Source organism: Anneissia japonica, unplaced genomic scaffold (genome assembly GCF_011630105.1).
Source record: "Anneissia japonica isolate Jap-2015-1 unplaced genomic scaffold, ASM1163010v1 scaffold493_len2256704_cov171, whole genome shotgun sequence".
Lineage (NCBI taxonomy): Eukaryota > Metazoa > Echinodermata > Crinoidea > Comatulida > Comatulidae > Anneissia > Anneissia japonica.
Window position 1 is genome coordinate 876,572 of NW_022727062.1, and position 20,957 is coordinate 897,528.

Genomic DNA, 20,957 nt, shown 5'->3' on the forward strand with positions numbered 1-20,957 from the left:
TTTTATTTTCAGGTTAAATATGAAGTGGCCTGGCTAAGAAGAGCCTGTAACACTGAGACTCCGAACGAATTCGCAATTACAATATTTAGGTAGGCAATTAATTCATGCCTTTTAAAAGAACCAACGATCAATTATATGTATTTTCAAGAATCGTTTTCGTATTTTATGCATAAAGGGAACGAATTTTGTCAATTTATTACTAAAAATGTCAAAGACTAGGCTGTATATACTGTTTGAAAAGAAATACAAGTTAAAAATGGAAGACAATTCAAGAGCGGTTCGATTCAATATTCTGTTATATATATGCTGTTATATTAAACATGTAGGATAGATATCTTTTCTTTACAATTGTATTCGTTATTGTAGATTATTTTATTACAAGAAAACATAACCTTGAACATCGAGGCATTCATTTAACCAAGATCATATAATCTGTGATTCAACGTTTTGGTGATGACACAATTAACTTTGGCTTGCTGTTTTTTTTTTCCCTCCCGGTTTTCTTAAAATCTCTCTAACAGCGGGAAACCCTTTAATGCAACATAAAAATTAAAAGATATAATACAATTTCAGATCAAATTAACATTAGAATAATACTGTATTAAAAACCACAAAAAGAAATTAGACAATCTTAGAAATTTTGTTAGTAAAACTTTGGAAAGACGGGTGACAGTTCTATTATGTACTTACGATATTGATGACGGTATGTGGCGGTATCAAATTAAGCTTAGGCCTCACATAATTATTTTACTTCAATCTTCGTCGTCTAACTATAATCGTATTCATCGCCGTCCATCTATTTTCATCATCACTATCATCATTTTTATCGTCATCGGCATTATCAATGCCTTCAACAATCTCTCCATATAATAACTATAACAATCATCACGAACTATTATAAGAACTACAGTATAATAATCTTTGCCTCGATACTGGAATGATTCCATCTGCTGGTATTGACAATTTGTGTAATAGTGAATGGAACTTGACAGATGAAATGTTCTGTACGTCCGTCTTCAAAACTTACGTATGTCGTCGGGCCGCATTTTGCCCACCTGTACTAAATATACACACACCACATTATCTATGCACTTAATGTGTCATAATTCATGCTTACTTCAATAAGAAATCACAATGTTGGGAAATTTATCTTTATACAAAAGTAAAGGAACATCAAATCAAGATATTCACAGTATTTTTTATTCAAATTATGAGCACGTTTGTAGAAGATGGCCTTGGATATCAAAGATTTTGAGTTTTACCATTTTGGTGCAACCGGGCTAGCTTATGGATCCAGTGACAAGAAGAGTAAAATTGCCTGCATTAAAGTGCTACAAATTATTAAAGATAAATACAAAACATTGAAGTGGAGCTGTAAGTTTGATACTGTAGTTAATGCAACAGCCTTCCAATCGCAGGGTTCTGGGTCCAAATCATTTTAAACCATCATTTCATATCTCATGACCAAGATACAACTCAACTTTTTAAGCACCATAATGTGATAGAAATGGGAGTTGCAGTTGCACTTGTAAGATGACTCGTACGAGGTACATCAATTTTAAAGAAAGCACCAGACACTCCCTCCTACCAGGAGCTAATTTGAAGTGCCGAGAAATATTTACAAGTTTTAACTTGGCAGCTGAAATGCTAGCATACAGCTGTTGTGGTGTCACTGGAGGTCAGGGTAAAAAAAAATTCTACACTGTACTAATTTGGAAGGACCCCACTGGAAATAAGCCTTCTTCAGACTTCTTATGGGCTATCCTTGGTGTTAAAACACCTTATAAAAACATCCATCCATTGTGGAAAAAAACTTGAAGCCATAAGAATGAAAACATTAATTATCCAATCCAGCCAGGTATTGTATAACATTCTCTGCTCCTCTTGTCTCCCTTGGAGGTCACTTTGGCTTAAACTCCCTGTTAGATGTCTCTGATCCCACTGTTAGTAAAATTCTCTGCCCCTCTTGTCTCCCTTGGAGGTCACTCTGGCTCAAACTCCCTGTTAGATGTCTCTGATCCCACTGTTAGTAAATTTCTAGAGTGTCAACTGACGTACAGTCCTTGATCAAGAATTTTTCCACGTTTATTGAATGCAATGCACACTTTGGATTGTTTATATATAGAATATGCTTATTGAAATCTATATAAGAAATACCAAATACATTTTGGAAAAAGCAAATATTATTTAAAAAAATTTAATTACTTCAGAAAATACTGAGATGGGTTTTCTTTTTTGCTTCATGTCATTAAATTTTTTTAAAAGAAATTCACCTTTTCAAACAATGATATTTTCTTACTGACATATGCATTGTAAACGTCTTTACATTGGGCACCTTGTACAATAACGACAGTACATAACAAAATTTTATATCAGATTAGCAGCTGATGATAAGCAAGGCTTTATAATTATTCTACAATGGAGTTACACTATGCATGAAAACTACACAGGTGTACACAGGTCTCTATGCTGAAAATTACGGACAAAACAAGTTTGTACAATTACATAAAAAAAAAGGACAATTTTTTAATCTGCTTATGATGTGGATGGTTCCAATTCTGTTTGTGCAACATCTGGTTCTTCATCATTGTATATGTTTTCAGCCTGTGGGGGAAAACATAATGAATATTAAAAATCACAGCATGTACTATTAACAGATTTTATTAGTAATTCTTAGAACTCACTATTATAGCAATTTCCTATAATAGTATTAATTTTTTTTGTGATTAATAAATAAGACAAATCAGTAAACATAATCTAAAGAAATTAACAATGAAGATTATGATAACGTACCATCTGCCAAACTTGCATTATATTGTCCTCTGACACAGAGCAGATTACCCACGGTTCATTGGGGTTCCAAGAGAAGTCTGAGATCTTGGCAGTATGTCCGCCGTGGATGAAGAGAAGTTCTGGCGGTCCGTCTTCTGCATCTTCTGCGGATTGATCTTCACCAATTTTGCTTAAAAAAAATAAAGAAAATAGAATACTTTTAAACACCAGAGCTTTCAGTAAGTACTTCCCCTCTTGATCAGCGGTGTATATAGAGGATGGGTGCTGCACTCCCCCAACAAAGCTTGTGCTCCACCCCCAGTTGCCACCCCCATTGAAAATGTCCGAAGCAACAAAATCAGGCTCAATAGTTAAAAATCACCTACCACCGTACTTTGCACACCTAGCTCCTGCTCACTTTATCATCAAGCCCCACCCTCCAATACCACATTGGCACCCCCCCCCCCCCACTTCCCAATTTCAATAGAAATGCCACTGCTCTTTAATATCAACCCTTGTTAATTTCCTGGGGGAGGGGGATGGGGAGCGATCTTTAATGGTCCTTGCAGTTTTTAAAAATTCTTGTTTAAAGATGGTTGAAGACCAATTTGTTCTTTCCATCTAATTTTATTCTCTATCGTTTTAAATTAACCTTTCCATGCCAGCTAATTTTTAAGAACTTTAACTTGGATACGAGGTACCCAGATTGAAGATGGCTATGGCTTAACAGATGTTGACCCCCTAATTTTGTGCGTTAATGTTGTAACAGATGTCACATGACTAACCTCAAGTCCCAGACGTTAAGTCGTCTGTCGGTGCCACTTGAAGCCAAGATCGTCTCATTGTGAGGTGACCACTGCACTTGGAAGATTTCATCTTTGTGTGACTCAAATGAATGTAGCTTCAGTTTCAAGTTCCTTAGATCCCATAATGCGACAGTCTACAGTCAATAATAATAATAAAAAATTATAATATGCAAATAATAATTAAAATAATTATGAGAATTTGATCTAAGATGTAATGCTAAAATATCTAGGTGTCAAATAAGAAAGGATTTTGAGGTAACAGAAAAAACCTTAAAAAGTGGTAGTAGAAAATCTCATAAGAAAATATGTAGTTTCAACTGTACAATCTATTTTATAAATGTTTCAATTCATAAACCCCACTTGGTAGAAAACTACATGTAAAATGGAAATTTTGCTCTACTGTTTGTTTATTAAAGCCAGGCTACAAGGAGAAAAACAAGTTTGATATGTTGTGTAAATGACTTTTAGAAAAGGACACAAAAAGGGTGTTTGACAAATAAATTTGGAAACGATTAATAAGATACAAATTTTAGAATACTTAAAAAACGAAGGGGTTGGCGAAAGGAGCATAACCACCTTCTTTCAACATTTCCAGTCCCCACCCCCCCCCCAGTTTTTAAATATTAAAAAATCTGTATCTCGTTTTACCAATTTTTCATCAAACACCCTTTTTGTGTCTTAAAAATATCAGTTGTACGATATATCAAAATTGTTTCCTCCAAAGCCTGACTTTGAAGACAATAAAGTTATATTTATTAAAATCTATTTTAAAGCTTATAAGCGACATATATTTGAAAAAGGTCAACTCCAAAGGTCATCTTCACTTCTGGGTTTGTTGGCATTAACACTATAAAAGACTGCCATGTAAAAATATTATTATGTATAAAATAGGGTGGTACTGTATTATCAGATTTTTGGTCTCATTCAGTTTGTAGTACGTCACATGTATACGTGTGTAACATTGTTTTAACATAAGCTCTGTCCTATCAAATCTTAGGTGAAAAATTTGTGTGATGTGTCCATATATGGGCATGATGATGAAATATTACAACCAAATATGGACATATCAGATTTTTCTGTGACATAAAATTTGATGGAGCTTTTCTAATTACCTTATCTGCTGAGCCAGTGGCAAGAATGAACTCGCTGTAGGGGTTGAAGGACAGGCAGTTCACCTCTGCTGTATGGGCATCTACAGCATGGCTAGGCTTGGATGTGTTTTGCACTCTTGTATCCCAACTAAAGAAAAACAAACAACTTAAGGCCTGTCCAATTTTTTGATTGACAATGCCCATATATAGTCATGATGTACCTACATACGGTCATGGTGTGATGTCATCATGACCATATTTACGCATGTCCCAAAAAATTTGATAGTCTTCATAAGGTGTTAGACTTTGGACACATACTGGGTCAATGACCTTTAATAATAGGCTACAGCTAAAACAAAATTAACTTTCTCAATTCTTTCGACACACTTTAGCCTTGTGCTGTAAGGATCGCCAACTCAAAATATTGTAAATAAATATAAACGTACACATTTTAAAAGTTACAAAAAAAAAATAATGTGATTATGTTTCATTACATACACAGCTTAATTCTTGAAATACAAATACTTACAATACAATAATATACTTACAATAACAATATATTAATTGTACATTCATATTTATGACATTTTATTATGTCATAAAAATAACTTTAAACTATGTTTGTGGAAAAATGTATAATACGTATGCCCATTTACTGTGAAATAGCCTGTATACATTTTATATCTCCTTTTTTTGCGATGTTTTTTTTTGCTTTAGTACTGTATATACAGTACTTACATCATCAGCTTCTGATCGTCTGCAACGGATCCAAACAGACTCTCGTGTAAGAGATGCCATGAAACATCCTCAACGACTGCAGTATGACCTGTGAAGATTCTTTTGGCATCAACAATGTTCTTTTCTTTTGGCGTGTCATTGATATCCCATAGGCAAATTGTCTGTTGAAACAGGAAAATAGCAAATTATTATAGCTTTACATTTATATACTCTAATTTTGAATTTGTATAAACTGTTTTAAAACAAATCAAATAGCATTTAGTACACAATGTTGAAAATAACTCTTTATTATAAAAGTAGAACCCTTCATAAGGGACACCTTCGAGACTGAAAAAGTGTCCCCCTTATAGGGGTGTTTCCAAAATGAGATTGGCTGTAGTGTTACAATATATCCTTTCCCTCGATTAGTGCTCGAAAAAGTGTCCCCTTAATAGGGGTGTCCTCTTAATAGAAGCATCCCAAAGGAGGGTTCTACTGTAGTTTTGAAGAGTTTGTTTTTCTTTTTATTTATTGGACTCGTATTTATGTATATATAAAATCATAAAAGAATATGAACAAAATCTAACAGGGTACTTACATGATCGTCAGATGCACTAAGCAGGTGACCATTCAGGTTGGGATTCCATGAGAGACCGTACCCCTCCTTGGAATGACCCCTCAGTCTAATGTTAGGCTGACATTCACCATTCGGATCTAGTAAAAATGATAATCAAAATACCAATGAAAATGATGTAAAAACAATAATAAAAGTTTGAACTATCACCCCACCCCTCCTATGTCGTTAGATTTGATGTCTAGGTTGAGTTGAATCAACTGTCATTTGAAAATAAACCTGTTTATTCCCTACTTGACATGTTATCGTACTGAATACACAGTAATACATTACTAAATATTCGCGAAAGAAATCTTGCAAGTGATTCGGGTGGGATTTGAACCCATGACTTCCGGTTAACTAGCCTGGTGTCTTAACCTCTAGACTACTAAGCTTGCGCTTAGTGGCTAGTATTAAATCTGCCCCTCAAGTAGCAATGGGTACTGCAATGCTATTCCAATGGCATTTTGTGTCAGGATATTTATTAGGAATAATAACCATTGAAAAAAAACACCAAAAAACATATGTATTCTCCAAACACAGTTAAACTTTTCTAAGTCGACTTTGCCTAACTAGAATAATTTCAAAGTCGATCTTATTTCACACGCCAAATAATTGTGTTTTCTATTAATTAATGATGATCTGTAAGTCAAATTTTATTTGCCATATTTCAGTGCCATATTGGATTCGACTTTGGCAAGTTCAACTGTAATAACATTGACATATTAGACTCATTACCTGGTTTTGAAGGGTGTTTCGTAAAGTCAAACACAAGGACATCACTAGAGGGCGTCTTGGTTGCTATAGTGCAAGGATTCTGTGGCATGAATCGTGCTCTGTTAACTTCACCCTCATGGTTTATCTTGATATCAATTTCTATTTTTCCACTCACAGATCCAAAACCACCAAATTCTAAAAGAAAAATTGTATTCAATTAGTTTTTTCTTTGCTAGGTGTCAAAAGTTAATTAAAGAAGCATAATGCGTGATGACCAATATTATACGTTTCATAACAACATACCTCCTTTTTCACTGTCATAATGGGAAGCGTCAAACTGGGCATCGTCATTGGGTAGTTGTACGCTGGCAATCACAAGATGATTCTGTTCATCAGATCTAGATAGAAAATAAAAAAAAATATATTTTATTAAAATCTTTTACAAAAAATAATTTTTTATTTAGTTTCTTTCTTAACAATGGTTTTGTTTTGAAGTATTTGGCTGCTTTGATCAAGCTATCGACTATCAACGAGAAGGGGGAGGGTTTGGAAGGGGGAATTTTTCTCTCTCTCTCTCCATGCCCGCACAAATGTGACCTATTTCACGTATTCCTGTAGTTCGGTAGGCCTATCGTAGCTCCTACGTCATTGTAAATAAACATTTATAAAGGAATGCTTGTGTCTTTTTCTCAAAGTATTTCATTACACACAGGGTAATACATACTCTCAATTAAGCGCTGCGGCACTTATTCGAGAGCGGCGCTTATTGAAAAAAAATTCACGATTTAAGCAACGCTTATTCGAGAGTGACACTTATTCAAGCATTTACAGAACTTTACATTATAATTAGACCTGGTAAGGCATAAGGGAACCTGGATCTTACGTTTATGAGTAGAGTCACTCATAAATTTCTACCTAATACCATTTTATCCTCTACGGACTACTATTCTTGCCAGATACAGGTACAGTAGGCCTACATCTCGAAAATGTAAACAGTACTTAACCCTCCTGACTATTACCTGTAAATTTTATTTGACAAAAACATGACATGCCTAAATATGGTCATAATGACACCACATCATTACCATATATAGGCACATCATGACTATATATGGGCATATAGCTGTTTTTGTCAAATACAATTTGATAGTCTGGGCAGAAATTAAGGTTAATAAGTAACGCACCCGCAGATGCTTCAAATTACTTACGTGTGTGTTCCTAGTACAAGGCGATGGACTGTATAATCTTTACCTTCAGGCCTAAAAATATAGAACATAATGTTGTGTGAATAAAAAGCAACTACAAAAAAAAAAGAAAAAAAAAAAAGATGATTCAGATGCTTGTCTTGAAACTCAATATAAAATCTAGACCAATTCGGCGATATTTGTTTGCAGCTCGTCACATGACATAATTTGGGTGTACCGTGGAAAACATTACAGTGCTATCAGTGTGAAAGTATAGGAAATTGTAATGTTATGGTTGCGAAAACAACCACCCACTGTTAACGCAAAAAATAAATGGCTAGGAAAGGCAATTCGGTTGTCCAAAATAGTGTTTATTTACATTGCCCTAGCATTGTATGCTTAAAACCTTAGATAGCCTTAAAATCGCAGCGTAGTTTGCGGGTCGACGACCCTCGTGCATACCTAAACAGGCTGTAGATGTGCAGGGGCCCAGGCCTACCATTTTTTTTTCAAAAAATCTCAATGTTTGCAGCCAGTATCCTTTAGAGCATTAGCAAACCATTATGGAAAAATTCTCAAGTTTGATTTCTAATCAATTTGGTATAGTTTACTGGGAATTATGATGATCTTCACAGCAATAACAAGGGATGGCTGCAATAGCTATCTCCACGTAAAACACTGCTGCGCCAGTCCATTGTTTACAGCCAACACCCAATTTAGGTCACATGACACCAATAAAATTTGTCTTGACTGTGTGCTTTGTGCCATTGATGAATCACATTGAAATATTCAGTAATATAATAAAAAAAAGAAACATACTTTGTAATCTCTGGTAGCCACTGAGCGGTTAGGCTTGGCCACTCCAATGCATGGGTCATTACAAGGTCATATAGGAAGGGCGTGTTCTTTTTCCATATTTTATATTCTTCATTGATCACCCTCTCTTCAACCGCATCGTCAAAAGCTATGGAATTAAAAAAAAAAATATCAGATTCAGAAAATATTTTGGCATATTAATATTTTTAAAACTCAAACTGTTTCTTCTTCTTCTGAATTTAGTGGCAACTTCAAAATGAAGGCTTCGGTGCGGGCTTCAAATGCAGATGGGAGTCTCATCCGGAAGTATGGAGAAGTATATAAAAGTTAATAAAAGAATAAATAAAATAAAAAATAAATACAGTACCTGTAACCCAAGATGGGGCCCTTGCAGGTACTATCCCATCTCATGGGCAGGAGGAACCAAGAGCTCACCTTGGGTAAGGCCGCTTTATTCCTTGGGTAAGGCCATTAGCCTAATACATTACTAATGGACCTTACCAGATTACCCTTAGCCCCTACCGCCCACAGGCAACGTGGTGCCAACTACAGTAATAGGCAACCAATGACTTTAGATGCAATCATCAATGTATTCTTCTCTAGGCCTAGGGTCTACAACAAGACACATGAACATAACTTATTAACAACAATGCTGTGGCTAGGGATACGGGACCGTACCTCATCTTCTGTATGTTAAAGGTACAGTACGGTAAATTATACCATCCAATAAAATGCCGCCAACGGTGTGACGTAATTGTTCAGACTTGTGAAATCAGTCACTGATTACAAAGGAAGTAGGTGAAGTAACATTTATTACTTATATCTATCTTTAATACGAGTTAATCAGGCACTGTATTACGGCACTAACATATTTTTAATGTTATTAACTTTATTGATTTTTGGCAAGTTGGTCAATTATTATTGTCTTATGTCGCTTTTGTATAACAACTCGGCAGGAAAGCAGGATGACAGCAAACGATTTAACGATGTCGTCACTCTGGTGGTGGCAGCATTTTATAAGATAATGCAATTTACTGTACCTATGGAAGGTAGGTCGACAGTACTGTACAGTACCATATCTCTAGCTAGCCACAGTGTAACAACAAAGATGCGGTATTTTATTCATTCCACAAAAAGATCAGTTTAAAAATTGTAAAGTTTGACTTGTGGAAAAATAGGCTAGGCCTAATAGCCTTAGTACTAGGCCTAGTACTAGTAGTAGGCCCTAGCCTAGACCCACTGCCACTACTACTACAGACAGTAGCCTAGGACCGGCATTACTAACTAGGCTAGAATATGAGACGCATTCGCTTCAAGTAAGTCTGATACACTGTGTGTTTGCTGGTCAATAACAGGTTAAAACTGAATTAGTGAGTCAATCAGTGTCTAGCTAGGCCTATCCCGGCATCTCCATGCTGCCCAGAATCAATGTGTCCTTCCTCTGGAGCTCTCTAACGGCTAGGCTAGCTAACCTATGACCAAGCAAAAGGCTGACTAGCTAGGCCTAGGCCCTAGGTAATCCCACCTAATAAGCATCTTATCCAAACAGATTTAGCATAGAAACTATCAATTGTTCAAATAAAATACACAAAAAATTATTAGAATATACCCACCTCCTTCCTTTTCTGTCATTTTGTAAATAAATTAAGAGGAAATTATCTTTGGACTCGACTCTATTGTGCCTAGCACGCCGCGCCAATTTACTCGAACGACTAAGCCTATAGAGGGCGCTATACAATATCTTTGGAACTACACGAGTACTGTACCTGTTTTACAACCTGATGATTGTTTATACTGTATATGAGTTCTAAAAGTAACGGTATTTCACATTGTAGGCCTACTTAAAATTCAAAAGTTATGTAAAATCAGGGAGTAGTCATATGGCCAAATGAGACATTCAAAAATTGTTCTGAGAGTCTAGAGTGCTATTTCTTATATTTACATTACCTCGTGAATCATACAGACCCATTTCTGGCGATTTAGACTTCATCCTAGGCCTATTTGTTAAAACTCATATAGAAGCATTAATAGGATAAATAATATAATTATAAATAAATTTAAAATGACTAAATGTAAGCATATTATGAATGAAAGTAAATAACGTAAATATGTATATGGTTGATAATTATGTCGGTTTGGGGTTGCTGCAATCGATTTAACAAAGGAACAAAAATGTATCAATTTCCTTAATTTCAAAAAGGAGGAGGATTTGGGATTTTATTTATGACTTCGTGAAAAAGTGCGGCCGGGTCTAATTTAAATCAGTTTTTTAAAAATTATTAATAAATGATGCCACATAGCTTATTACCTGCCCAGTACTAATGTAAGCATTTGAGTGAAAATTTGGTTTAATTCGGCTCAGTAACAAAAGAGAAAAATCCAGGACACACAGACCCCAATTTGCCTTTTATATATATAGATATAATTTGAGGATGAAGAAACTCTAAATTGCCGAAATAAAGGTTGGGTGAAGTAATAAAAATATAAATAGCCATATGGTCTCATTTGACTATATGGCTACTGATTTGACATAATTCGTTGAATTGTAAGTACATCAAGTAATTCTTGTTTTTGTGAAAATAGGTACATAATAAAACAATATATCATACTGTACATAATCATTGAAATTACTCTAAAAATACTGAAATAATTTCCCAGAACCAGAAATGAATAAATTTTAACAAGGGATGATGGGATAATACCAGGATTTTCAACATCCGGAAGACGATGTGTTCAATTTAATCTTTAATTATTTTATTTAACCCAACAGCGTGATCATAAAAACAATATAAAATCAAAAGAAACATTAAAAAAATATCTGACCATAGGTATTTTTTTTTGTTTCATTAAAATAAGGAAATATGTTTCTTACCGGTATATAATATAATTCTGCAATAGACCCAGGGAACACCCTTATTGTATTGATTGGTAAGGTAGAGACGCCACATTAAGTGTGCGAACAGGCATATGCATATTTTGAATAATTTGAAGCCACAATTAAACATTTGACTAACAGCTTTGTAGATATAGATAATGCTTAGCCATAGGCTCAAACCTCAAAAACGCCATTTTCGATAAATTTTGGATGGACAAAATGCAACATTTAGTATAGTAGTATAGAGAAAATAGAAATACGTACCGGTATGTTCCTACGATTGTCCATTGTTGCCAAGATATATAGATCCAGTCTTTTAGAGTCGGTCATTTTGAATTTAAAAATTCGGCCAGATCAGGCGTCAGAAACTTGGCGCACAACTTTTTTTTTATTTGCACATATTTATTTGTGAACATTTTCATGCTTTTGTAATAAAAGTGCACAAGTTGGCCCTTCAGCTGCTTTACTAAAATGCTCTACTAGCATACTTTTTTTTGTTTCAATATTTTAAGGATTTAAGTGCTTTAAACCACACGCACACACATACATCTGATAATAACTTATCTTAGAATGAATTTTACATTTGCAGTTGACATGTTACGGTATGACATTTCAGGTTTTTTTGTAGGTTTCTAGATTTAGGCCTATGTTCAAACAGATTTTTACAGTTATTGGCGATTTTTGTACATTTTTAGTTATTTTATATTTGTGGTAGACATGTTATGATATCTGTGGTTATTTTGACATTTGCGAGTAGAATGTTTTGACATTTGCGAGTAGAATGTTTTGATATTTGTAGTTATATCTACATTTGTGGTAGATTTTTGCATTTGTGGGCTCTACAGGCCCCAAATGGAATAACCTATTAAGAGTATGCCCGTATTTAAAAAATATATTTTCCACGTGCTTTGGCTTACATTTTCCCCATATATTATCAGTGGCGTAACGCCGAGTCAAGGGACCGGGGATGAGTAAATGTTTGGGTCCCTTGCATATCAAAAAATAAAGCAGTTTTGTTTACCTTCCATGGGTGGATAATCTCCTACAGAAAATTGTTAATGCTGAAAATGTTATTTAAGTATTAGATCCTGAATGACAAAAAATATCGCGTGACTATTGAACAATAAAATCTCCTAATGTTTTGCATACACATTTTTGATTTGTTTATTGTTTGTATGCAATGTAACTATGCATAAATGGTATTTTGCGTACGTGCATTTCATTAGCGTGAATAGATTACATACTTAATCAAGAATGTATTGATCCACGTTCCAATGGAAATTTGCCAATATAAGCATTATCAAACCTAGAAACATTATCCACAGGTCACGGAACTAGGGGGGTGCTGCGTTTTAGAGAGTAATGTGTGACCGGAAATGGTCTGCCAGTTGGTTGTTAGCATGCGCCAGTGATGTTGGAGTACAGCGAGATTAAACTACTTATGTAATGCATGAATAAAGTTCGGGGTTGGTCGGGTAGTGAAATGATTATTGTACATTTTAAGTGATCCTGGGAATTAATTAGCGAAGACATGGAGACAATTGTTCCTAAGTTCCCTCTTTCCAAGAGGAGATGCAATTGCTTTGTGAAAATGAGTACGCCGCCGGTACTCATTTTCACAAAGGAATACACTCAGCTGGTTAGCTAACAATATGCAAATTTACATAAACACTTGGGAAGAAATATGCAATCACGTTCTGTTGCCAAGCAAACGTCTGTACTGTAGTAGCGGTTTTTTTTTTTGGGGGGGGGGCTACTGATGTACTGTGTATAGCGGGGGACGATGAAGCATAATATGACTAGGCCTAAGTAGACAGTGCAATTATATGTGATAGAAAGTACACTTTCGAAAGAAATCAATCAAAATAAGAAAAAAAAAAACTTAACTGTCTAACATGATGAAACTGCAAGGTAGGCCATCTCCATCATAAAAATTATGGTAATTATCACATTTTGTAAACTAAAGTAGAATGTTATGTATTTTTGAAATATTATATTTACTGATATTATAGAGAATATTTCAATTTTAAAATTTAATTATAGAATTAGAAACACATTACATACACATTTAGGTAAATACTAAGATTATAATTTCAGAAAAGTCGTACAGAAATTGTACTTTCTCAATAACGATTTTGTGTGTTTTGGACTCTTATTGTCAGGAAAGCTTTTTAAGGAAGTGAAGCTTAGGCCTATGTATTTGCCTATGATATAATAGCCTTAATAATAATAATAATGATAATAATAATAATAATAATAATAATAATAATAAAATAATAATAATAAAATAATAATAATAATATATTTATTTTCTCCAAAATATATACATACAACAAAGAAAAATGAATAATGAATAATGAAGAGGCTAGAACAAAAAAGAAACGACTCTATGGACAGAGCTTTTGTCTGACATAAATAAACTTGAAATTAACAAATATTTACATATATTTTTTGAAGAAAAAAGTGGATTTCAGTGAAGAATTGTTCTTCAGACCTCTGGGTATCCTTGGTGTGATTCACACTGAAATACTTATCTATTATATAATTGGGTAAGAATTCCACAATGCTGGCATAGGGCTAATACATAAAAATTATAGGACAACACTTAGCAAAAGTAATGGAAAACGTTGGGAATTCCTTTTATTGGTTTTGTAAATAAGTTAGTATCTGTTAGTTTGTATTAATAATGAGGGGATAAAAGAAAAAAAGCCTAGTATTTCTATTCCTAGTTTAAGATGAAATAATAATCAAAGTTCAGTATTAAATTAAAGCCGTAGTCTGTCCCATTTAAACTTGTCTATCACAATCAACAATGCCTATACATTTATTTATTCAACAATTTCACCTTTGATACAGATTGATTAGTAAGAACTATTTACTCTACGAATATACCAAATAATCTTTTCTGTTGTGTGTACATTCAGATTAAAGTAATTTTTGTCACACCATTCTACAAGTGTGTTTATCCAGGAGGGTTTTATGGTTCGGGAGAACCCCCCTTTTCCAGCAAACCCCCTTCTTTTCTGGCGAAACCCCCTCTTTAAAATTCTCAAATAAGTCCCCAAACCCAACTAATGCACTGCAGACCCACCCAGACACAGACATTTTCAAACATATCTGCTTTTATAGCATTATTTAGACCCATAAAGCACAAAAATCCTCTTGCTTTCGGGATTTCGCCCACCACACCGGGGCTTTGACTGTGGACCTCACGCTAAGGGCCTGTTATGAATCAACGGCCATACACAATACCCTTTTTTAGCCTCATTTGACAATATGAGTTTGAAATGACTATTTATAAAAGAAAATATATATTGCAAATACCTTTGTAGTACATAGATACCTACTTTTTCTGTCTTGGTGTATTACGTAATTGATGTTTATTTATCATAACCGATGAATTTAGAAAAATGTTTAAATATATTAAGAACTGTCAATCTAACCAGGGAGCAGAATTACATGTAATATAACTGATCCCTGATAGCATTGGGCGCTTGTGAATTTTCTTATATTATGCTTGCTCATATATGACCTCACTGCCGTTTTAATTCCTTTATACACTAGAAATGATATATCGACAGAGTAAGTATCAATCAACTCTTCTAGTATATAAAATTTACCGTTTCTATGAATTATATCATTAACAAAAACTATTCCTTTTTTTGAAGAGTTTCATATATATGATAGGCTTATTATCAACATTTATATCATCATTATTCCATAGACATTGTGTTTGTAATTCTATTTCATTTCTAATATTACTCTTAAACAGTTTGTTATACGATGCCCATGAATATAACACGTCTTTCCAAAAAATGTTTGTAATGTTTGGAATAATTCGAGTAGTTATGTATTTACTGTCCGCAAACCAAAATAAGTTTCTATCATGAATTTTTTGGAAGAAAAGCTCGGTCCATTTACTTGTGTTTGACAAAAGTTTTCTTAGCCATCCTAGTTTTTTGCTGCAATTATTTCATTAATTTTTGGAACATTGATTCCCCCATGTTTGGGAAAACGTGTTGCTACTTCTCATTTCACTTTATCAGGTTTTCCCTTCCATATGAAATTAAAGCACATTTTTTGTAACTTGTCCAAGGTATATTCCGGTGGGTTTGGAAGGGCTACAAACAGAGGGTTTAATGTCGATAATAAAAATGTTTTTAAAATTACATTCCTTCCCAATGGGGTAAGTGTTCCAAATATTCATATTTACTTGCATTTCTTTTAAATTTTTGGAATAATTTAACTCAACAACATGTTCCAATTCTACATCAAAGTGGACTCCTAACAATTTAAATTCAGTTTGCGACCAGTCAAATTTATATTCTTTACACAGTTTAATTTTGATCTCTTTTTTGAACCAATCCAAATAAGTCTCGTCTTATCAACATTGACTTTTCGACCTGAAAATCTTTCAAAGAAATGTAGAGTGGCAAGTACTGCGTACAGGCATTTTTCAGTTCCATCAAATATCAATGTGGTATCATCTGCAAATTGTGATAAAACATATTCTTTTCCATGAATCCGGATACCCTTTATTGAATTAGTGTTTCTTATCATTAACCCCAAAATTTCCACACATAATAAAAAAATACAAGGCGATAGTGGATCACCTTGCCTACATCCTCTATTGACCCTAAAGAACGATGACGCATGTCCATTTACTAACACACTCGACGTAGTATCTTTATAAAATGTTTGTATCCACTGTTGTATGCTGGTTCCAAAATTAAAGAATTTTAACACCTTAAATATATATTGTCTATCAATCGAGTCAAAAGCCTTCTCAAAGTCAATAAGAAGAAGTAGGCCTTGCATTTTATAAGTGTTTGTATACTCCATAAGGTCATAAATTAATCTTGTTACTTCTCCGATATATCTATCCGTAACAAAAACTTTCTGGTCTTCATTTATTATACTAGGTAAAACTTGGTTTATTCTTTTTGATATGGCAGTTGACCCAAGTTTGTAGGATGTATTTAACAATGAAATGGGCCTCCAGTTTTTAAAAAATATTTTTGGTTTATCTCCCTTTGGAATACATGTTATTAACCCCTGTTTCTGAGAGACTGATAGATTACCTGTTCTGTATCTATAATTTAATGATTTAACAAGAAATTCTCCAAGGTCATTCCAAAAGAATTTTAAAAATTCAGTTGTAATCCCATCTGGTCCTGGGCTTTTTTCATTTTTAATACATTTTAGAGCTTCCAAATCATCACTATTACTAATTTCACCCTCCAATAGAAATTGTTGGGTAGCATTTAGGCCTAACTCCTGTATATTTAAGTCTTTAAAAATTTGTTTTAAATTAATAGAACTATTGTCATGGCAATTGTACAATTTTTGATAAAATAACTACTTCATTTTGAATTTGGTCATTATCATTAATTAGTGTACCATCGGTCTTTTCTAGTTCAATAAAGGATTTATTAAAAACATTTCTAAATTCTAATTTTAGAAAAAACTTTGTAGGTTTTTCACCTTTCTCAATCCATTTTGCTTTTGACCTTATAAGCATACCCTTTATTCGTTGATATTATCTATTTCTGAAGTAACGATATTTATTTCTTTTAGGATATTTGCCTTTTCTGAAGTTGATTCAGTATTGTCCAATTCTACTTCTAAATTTGAGAGTCTTTTTTCTAGTTCTTTTTCTTTTTGGTTTGTAGTTTTCTTTTTAGTAGATGAATAATTTATTGTTTGACCTCTTATCATTAAAATTAAAACTTCCCATAAAAGTTGACCATTTATAGAGTATCTTGTTATCTAAATTGTCTACATTTATTTTTTTATTGGTCGAGAGTTGTTTTTATAGTAGTTTTTACGAGATCTACATAGTCTCTATCATGTAGCAGAGAATTATTAAATTTCCATAATCCTTTTCCTCGCTTAAGTTCAGAGAAGGATAATGTTAACATTACAATGGAATGATCCGAATTTATGCTCGGGAGAATTTCACAATTCTTAACTGAATACAATAATTCGTGTGAAATTATAAAAAAATCCAGTCTGACCTGCTTTATTGGGTTCGTTTGGCGCCATGTGTATCTTTTTTCTTTGTGTTCTAATTCACACCATGGCTCCTTTAAATCTAAATTTTCTGTTATTTCCAAAACTTTCTGTCTTGCCTTTGGGTTATTTACATATTTGTAATTGAATGTATCTGCTTCGGGATCTTGTACAAGGTTCCAGTCACCACAAATAATAATTTTATCATTATTGAAGTTTGTACTAATACTCTCTATCTTATCATAAAATTCTGGGTTATCCAAGTTCGGGCCATATAAGTTTAAAATTGTATATCTATTATCATATATGTCAACACTCAGTGCTACAAAATTTCCTCCTTCGTCTAATATTGTATTTTTTACTTCAAAATCAAAATTGTTATTAAAAAAATGGCTGTCCCTCTTGAGTTACTCTTATATGGATTAATATAATAGCATTCTCTATATCCCCATTGTTGTTTCACAATTTCTACTTGTTCAACAGTAAAATGAACATCTTGTAAACAATATATTTGGGCATTTTTTTGTTTTAAAAATTTGAATACCTTCTCTCTTTTGAGATAATTGTTAAGGCCTCTACAATTCAGAGATAATATACGCAGTTTATCCATCATACCAAATTATTAACATTTGTGTAAGTATTATCAAGCAGCATCGTAATGTATATTATTATGTTACAAACGCAGTCACCCAATGGCACATGTAGGCATATAAAATACAGAAAACAAAATTGAAGATAACACAATAAAACAACAGAATCAATTGAAGAAGGAAAATTAATAGAAAAACAAAAGTTTCGACTATTTATACTTCTTAGTCTTAATCTAAACATAAGTTATCTTATTCAAAAGCAAGAGAACAAAATATGATTTCAAAAAAATTCCAAATAATTGTCCACACTATTTGATCTTGTGGGAATACAATCGTTATTAGTCAGCTTCTGTATCTACGCATCCAAATTAAATGTTGAAAATTTACCGTCCTTCCTCTTTATTCTAATACATGGAGGTAAGCTCATTGGAATAAAGGCATATAATACATTCTCTTTTCCTCTGATAATGTCTAAGTGTTTTTCCTTCAGTTCTTTTCTGAGTTTCCTAACAGGTAAAGATACATCGTCGGAAATGAAAATGTTCTGCTTACCAATTGGATTGTTCTTCAAAATCCTTCCATTTATCAGTATTTTAACTCTGTCTTGATACCTTAACAGTTTCACGTGGATGACTCTTGGCTTACTGGAGTTCCTCTTATTAGGTGGAGTGCGGTGTTCACGTTCAACTTCCACGTCTTTTGCTCCCTATAGTTTCATGTGTTCTGTAAGAAATTCTTTCACTAACTGCTCACAGGGAATATCCTTCTTATAGTCTTCAGGAACATTGTGAAGAACTATGTTATCCCTACGTGCCCTGTTTTCTAGGCCGTCTATTTTGTTTTTCAACATCACGACTTCATCGTTGAGCAATTTCTGGTTAAACGGGGTTTTCACTTTACCCGTTTTTATATCAGTGATTTCTCCTGAATTGAACTCTAGAGCTTTCCTTGTATGCTCAATATCATCAGATATCTTACTTTCTCTTTTTTTCTAATGCTTTAATAGATCTAACAAATAGTTGGTTTTAAGAGTGTATAAGCATTTGAGACTCGAGTATGTCCGAATCCTAGGAATGCATCTTTCTAACTTTAAGAAAAAACCTACCCATCGGTAAAGTAAGAATTTCTGATTGTTTAAATAATATAGTTTTAAACTGAAATGACATATGGAAAGGACTGATATGTTACTGATATGTTAATTGCAATGTATACTTTAGAGATATATTTTAAGAGATTACGTGGGTTATTGTTTGAAATTTATAGTATTTTTTTTCTCTTTTCTCTGGGAAAGCCACACTTATTCACAAAATTATATAAAATATAATTGAATAAAATAAATATGAATAATGAAGAGGTTAGAACAAAAAAGAAACGACTCTATAGCCAAAGTTTTTGTATGACATAAATAAAACTTGAAATTAACAAATATTTACATATATTTTTTGAAGCAAAAAGTGGATTTCATTGAAGAATTGTTCCTCAGACTTCTGGGTATCCTTGGTGTGATTCACACTGAAATAATTATCTAATATATAATTGGGAAAGAGTTCCACAATGCTGGCATAGGGCTAATACATAAAAATTATAAGATAATACACTAGCAAAATTAATGGAAAGTGTTGGGAATTTTGTAAATAAGTTAGTATCTGTTAGTTTGTAATAATGACGAGAGATAAAAGAAAAAAAAGCCTAGTATTTCTGTTCCTTGTTCAAGATGAAATAATAATCAAGGTTCAGTATTAAATTAAAGCCGTAGTAGTCTGTCCCATTTAAACTTGTCTATCACAATCAACAATGCCTATACATTTATTTATTCAACAATTTCACCTTTGGTAGATTGATTATTAACTATTTACTCTACGAAGATAACAAATAATCTTTTCTGTTGTGTGTACATTCAGATTAAGGTAATTTTTGTCACACCTCACAAGCGTGCACAATAACTCCATTCTATTAATCACAATAATAACAATTATTAATGGTTAAATTGTATTTTACATTTTCTACATCAGTAGAGCGATTAAGGAGAGGCTAGTCTTGATTCAATACATTGAATCAGTATATGTAAATTTCCCTATTTAATACGAAATTATTCAATGAAATTTAATTTAATTCATGAATGAATTTTTATTTATTTTTATTTGACATAATGTATAATGTTTGATCAAATAGATGTTATCATGTTACCGGTACTAGTTTTGTAAATATGACTTAAAATGTATTACCTTATAATTTAATCGGTTTCTTTACAATTCTTTTATATATATTTTTGTATTTCTGTGTTTTTAATGGGTTTAAGGTACTATCATGTAATTCAGCGTTAATGCTGCCATTTGAGATTGAATACACAATTTTACAAAATTGTTTGATGGACTTAAAATTGAATAACCTCAAGTTAAGGCACATTTTTTAACCTAAGAATACTATTTCAGGACATTAGGATTTGCTACCTGCTTAAGTCAAATGTATGTTTTTAGTCACCTTTACATATGCTATGTATATCAAGTGTAAGAAGAACTTGGCTAAATATTTACTCTTCACTCACGTTAAAAAATTTAATCGAAATGATGACGTTATCACAAAAAATCCAAGATGCGTCCATTTTGGCGGTTAAAATCTTTTATAAAAGGTAAAATTAACTTTACTGTTATCAGAGTACAGATGCAATTTCAAAACAATGTTATACATACAACAATATATAACTCTATATATATATATATATATATATATATATATATATATATATAATTCTTGAAATTTATCA

At 33.0% G+C, this 20,957-nt stretch overlaps 1 protein-coding gene across 1 annotated transcript; it reads right to left on the reverse strand.

Moving 5' to 3' along the window:
• Positions 1–1,145: 1,145 nt before the first annotated feature.
• On the reverse strand, positions 1,146–10,462 carry LOC117113460 (histone-binding protein RBBP4). The gene is made up of 11 exons (XM_033256793.1): positions 10,330–10,462; positions 8,720–8,864; positions 7,925–7,975; positions 7,020–7,114; positions 6,738–6,911; positions 5,985–6,100; positions 5,408–5,568; positions 4,691–4,817; positions 3,558–3,712; positions 2,794–2,962; positions 1,146–2,604 (listed from the first exon to the last, which is right to left on the reverse strand). Exons 1-11 carry the CDS (start codon positions 10,346–10,348, stop codon positions 2,536–2,538), a joined length of 1,281 nt encoding a protein of 426 aa, XP_033112684.1. The 5' UTR covers positions 10,349–10,462; the 3' UTR covers positions 1,146–2,535.
• Between the last annotated feature and the right edge of the window lie 10,495 nt (positions 10,463–20,957).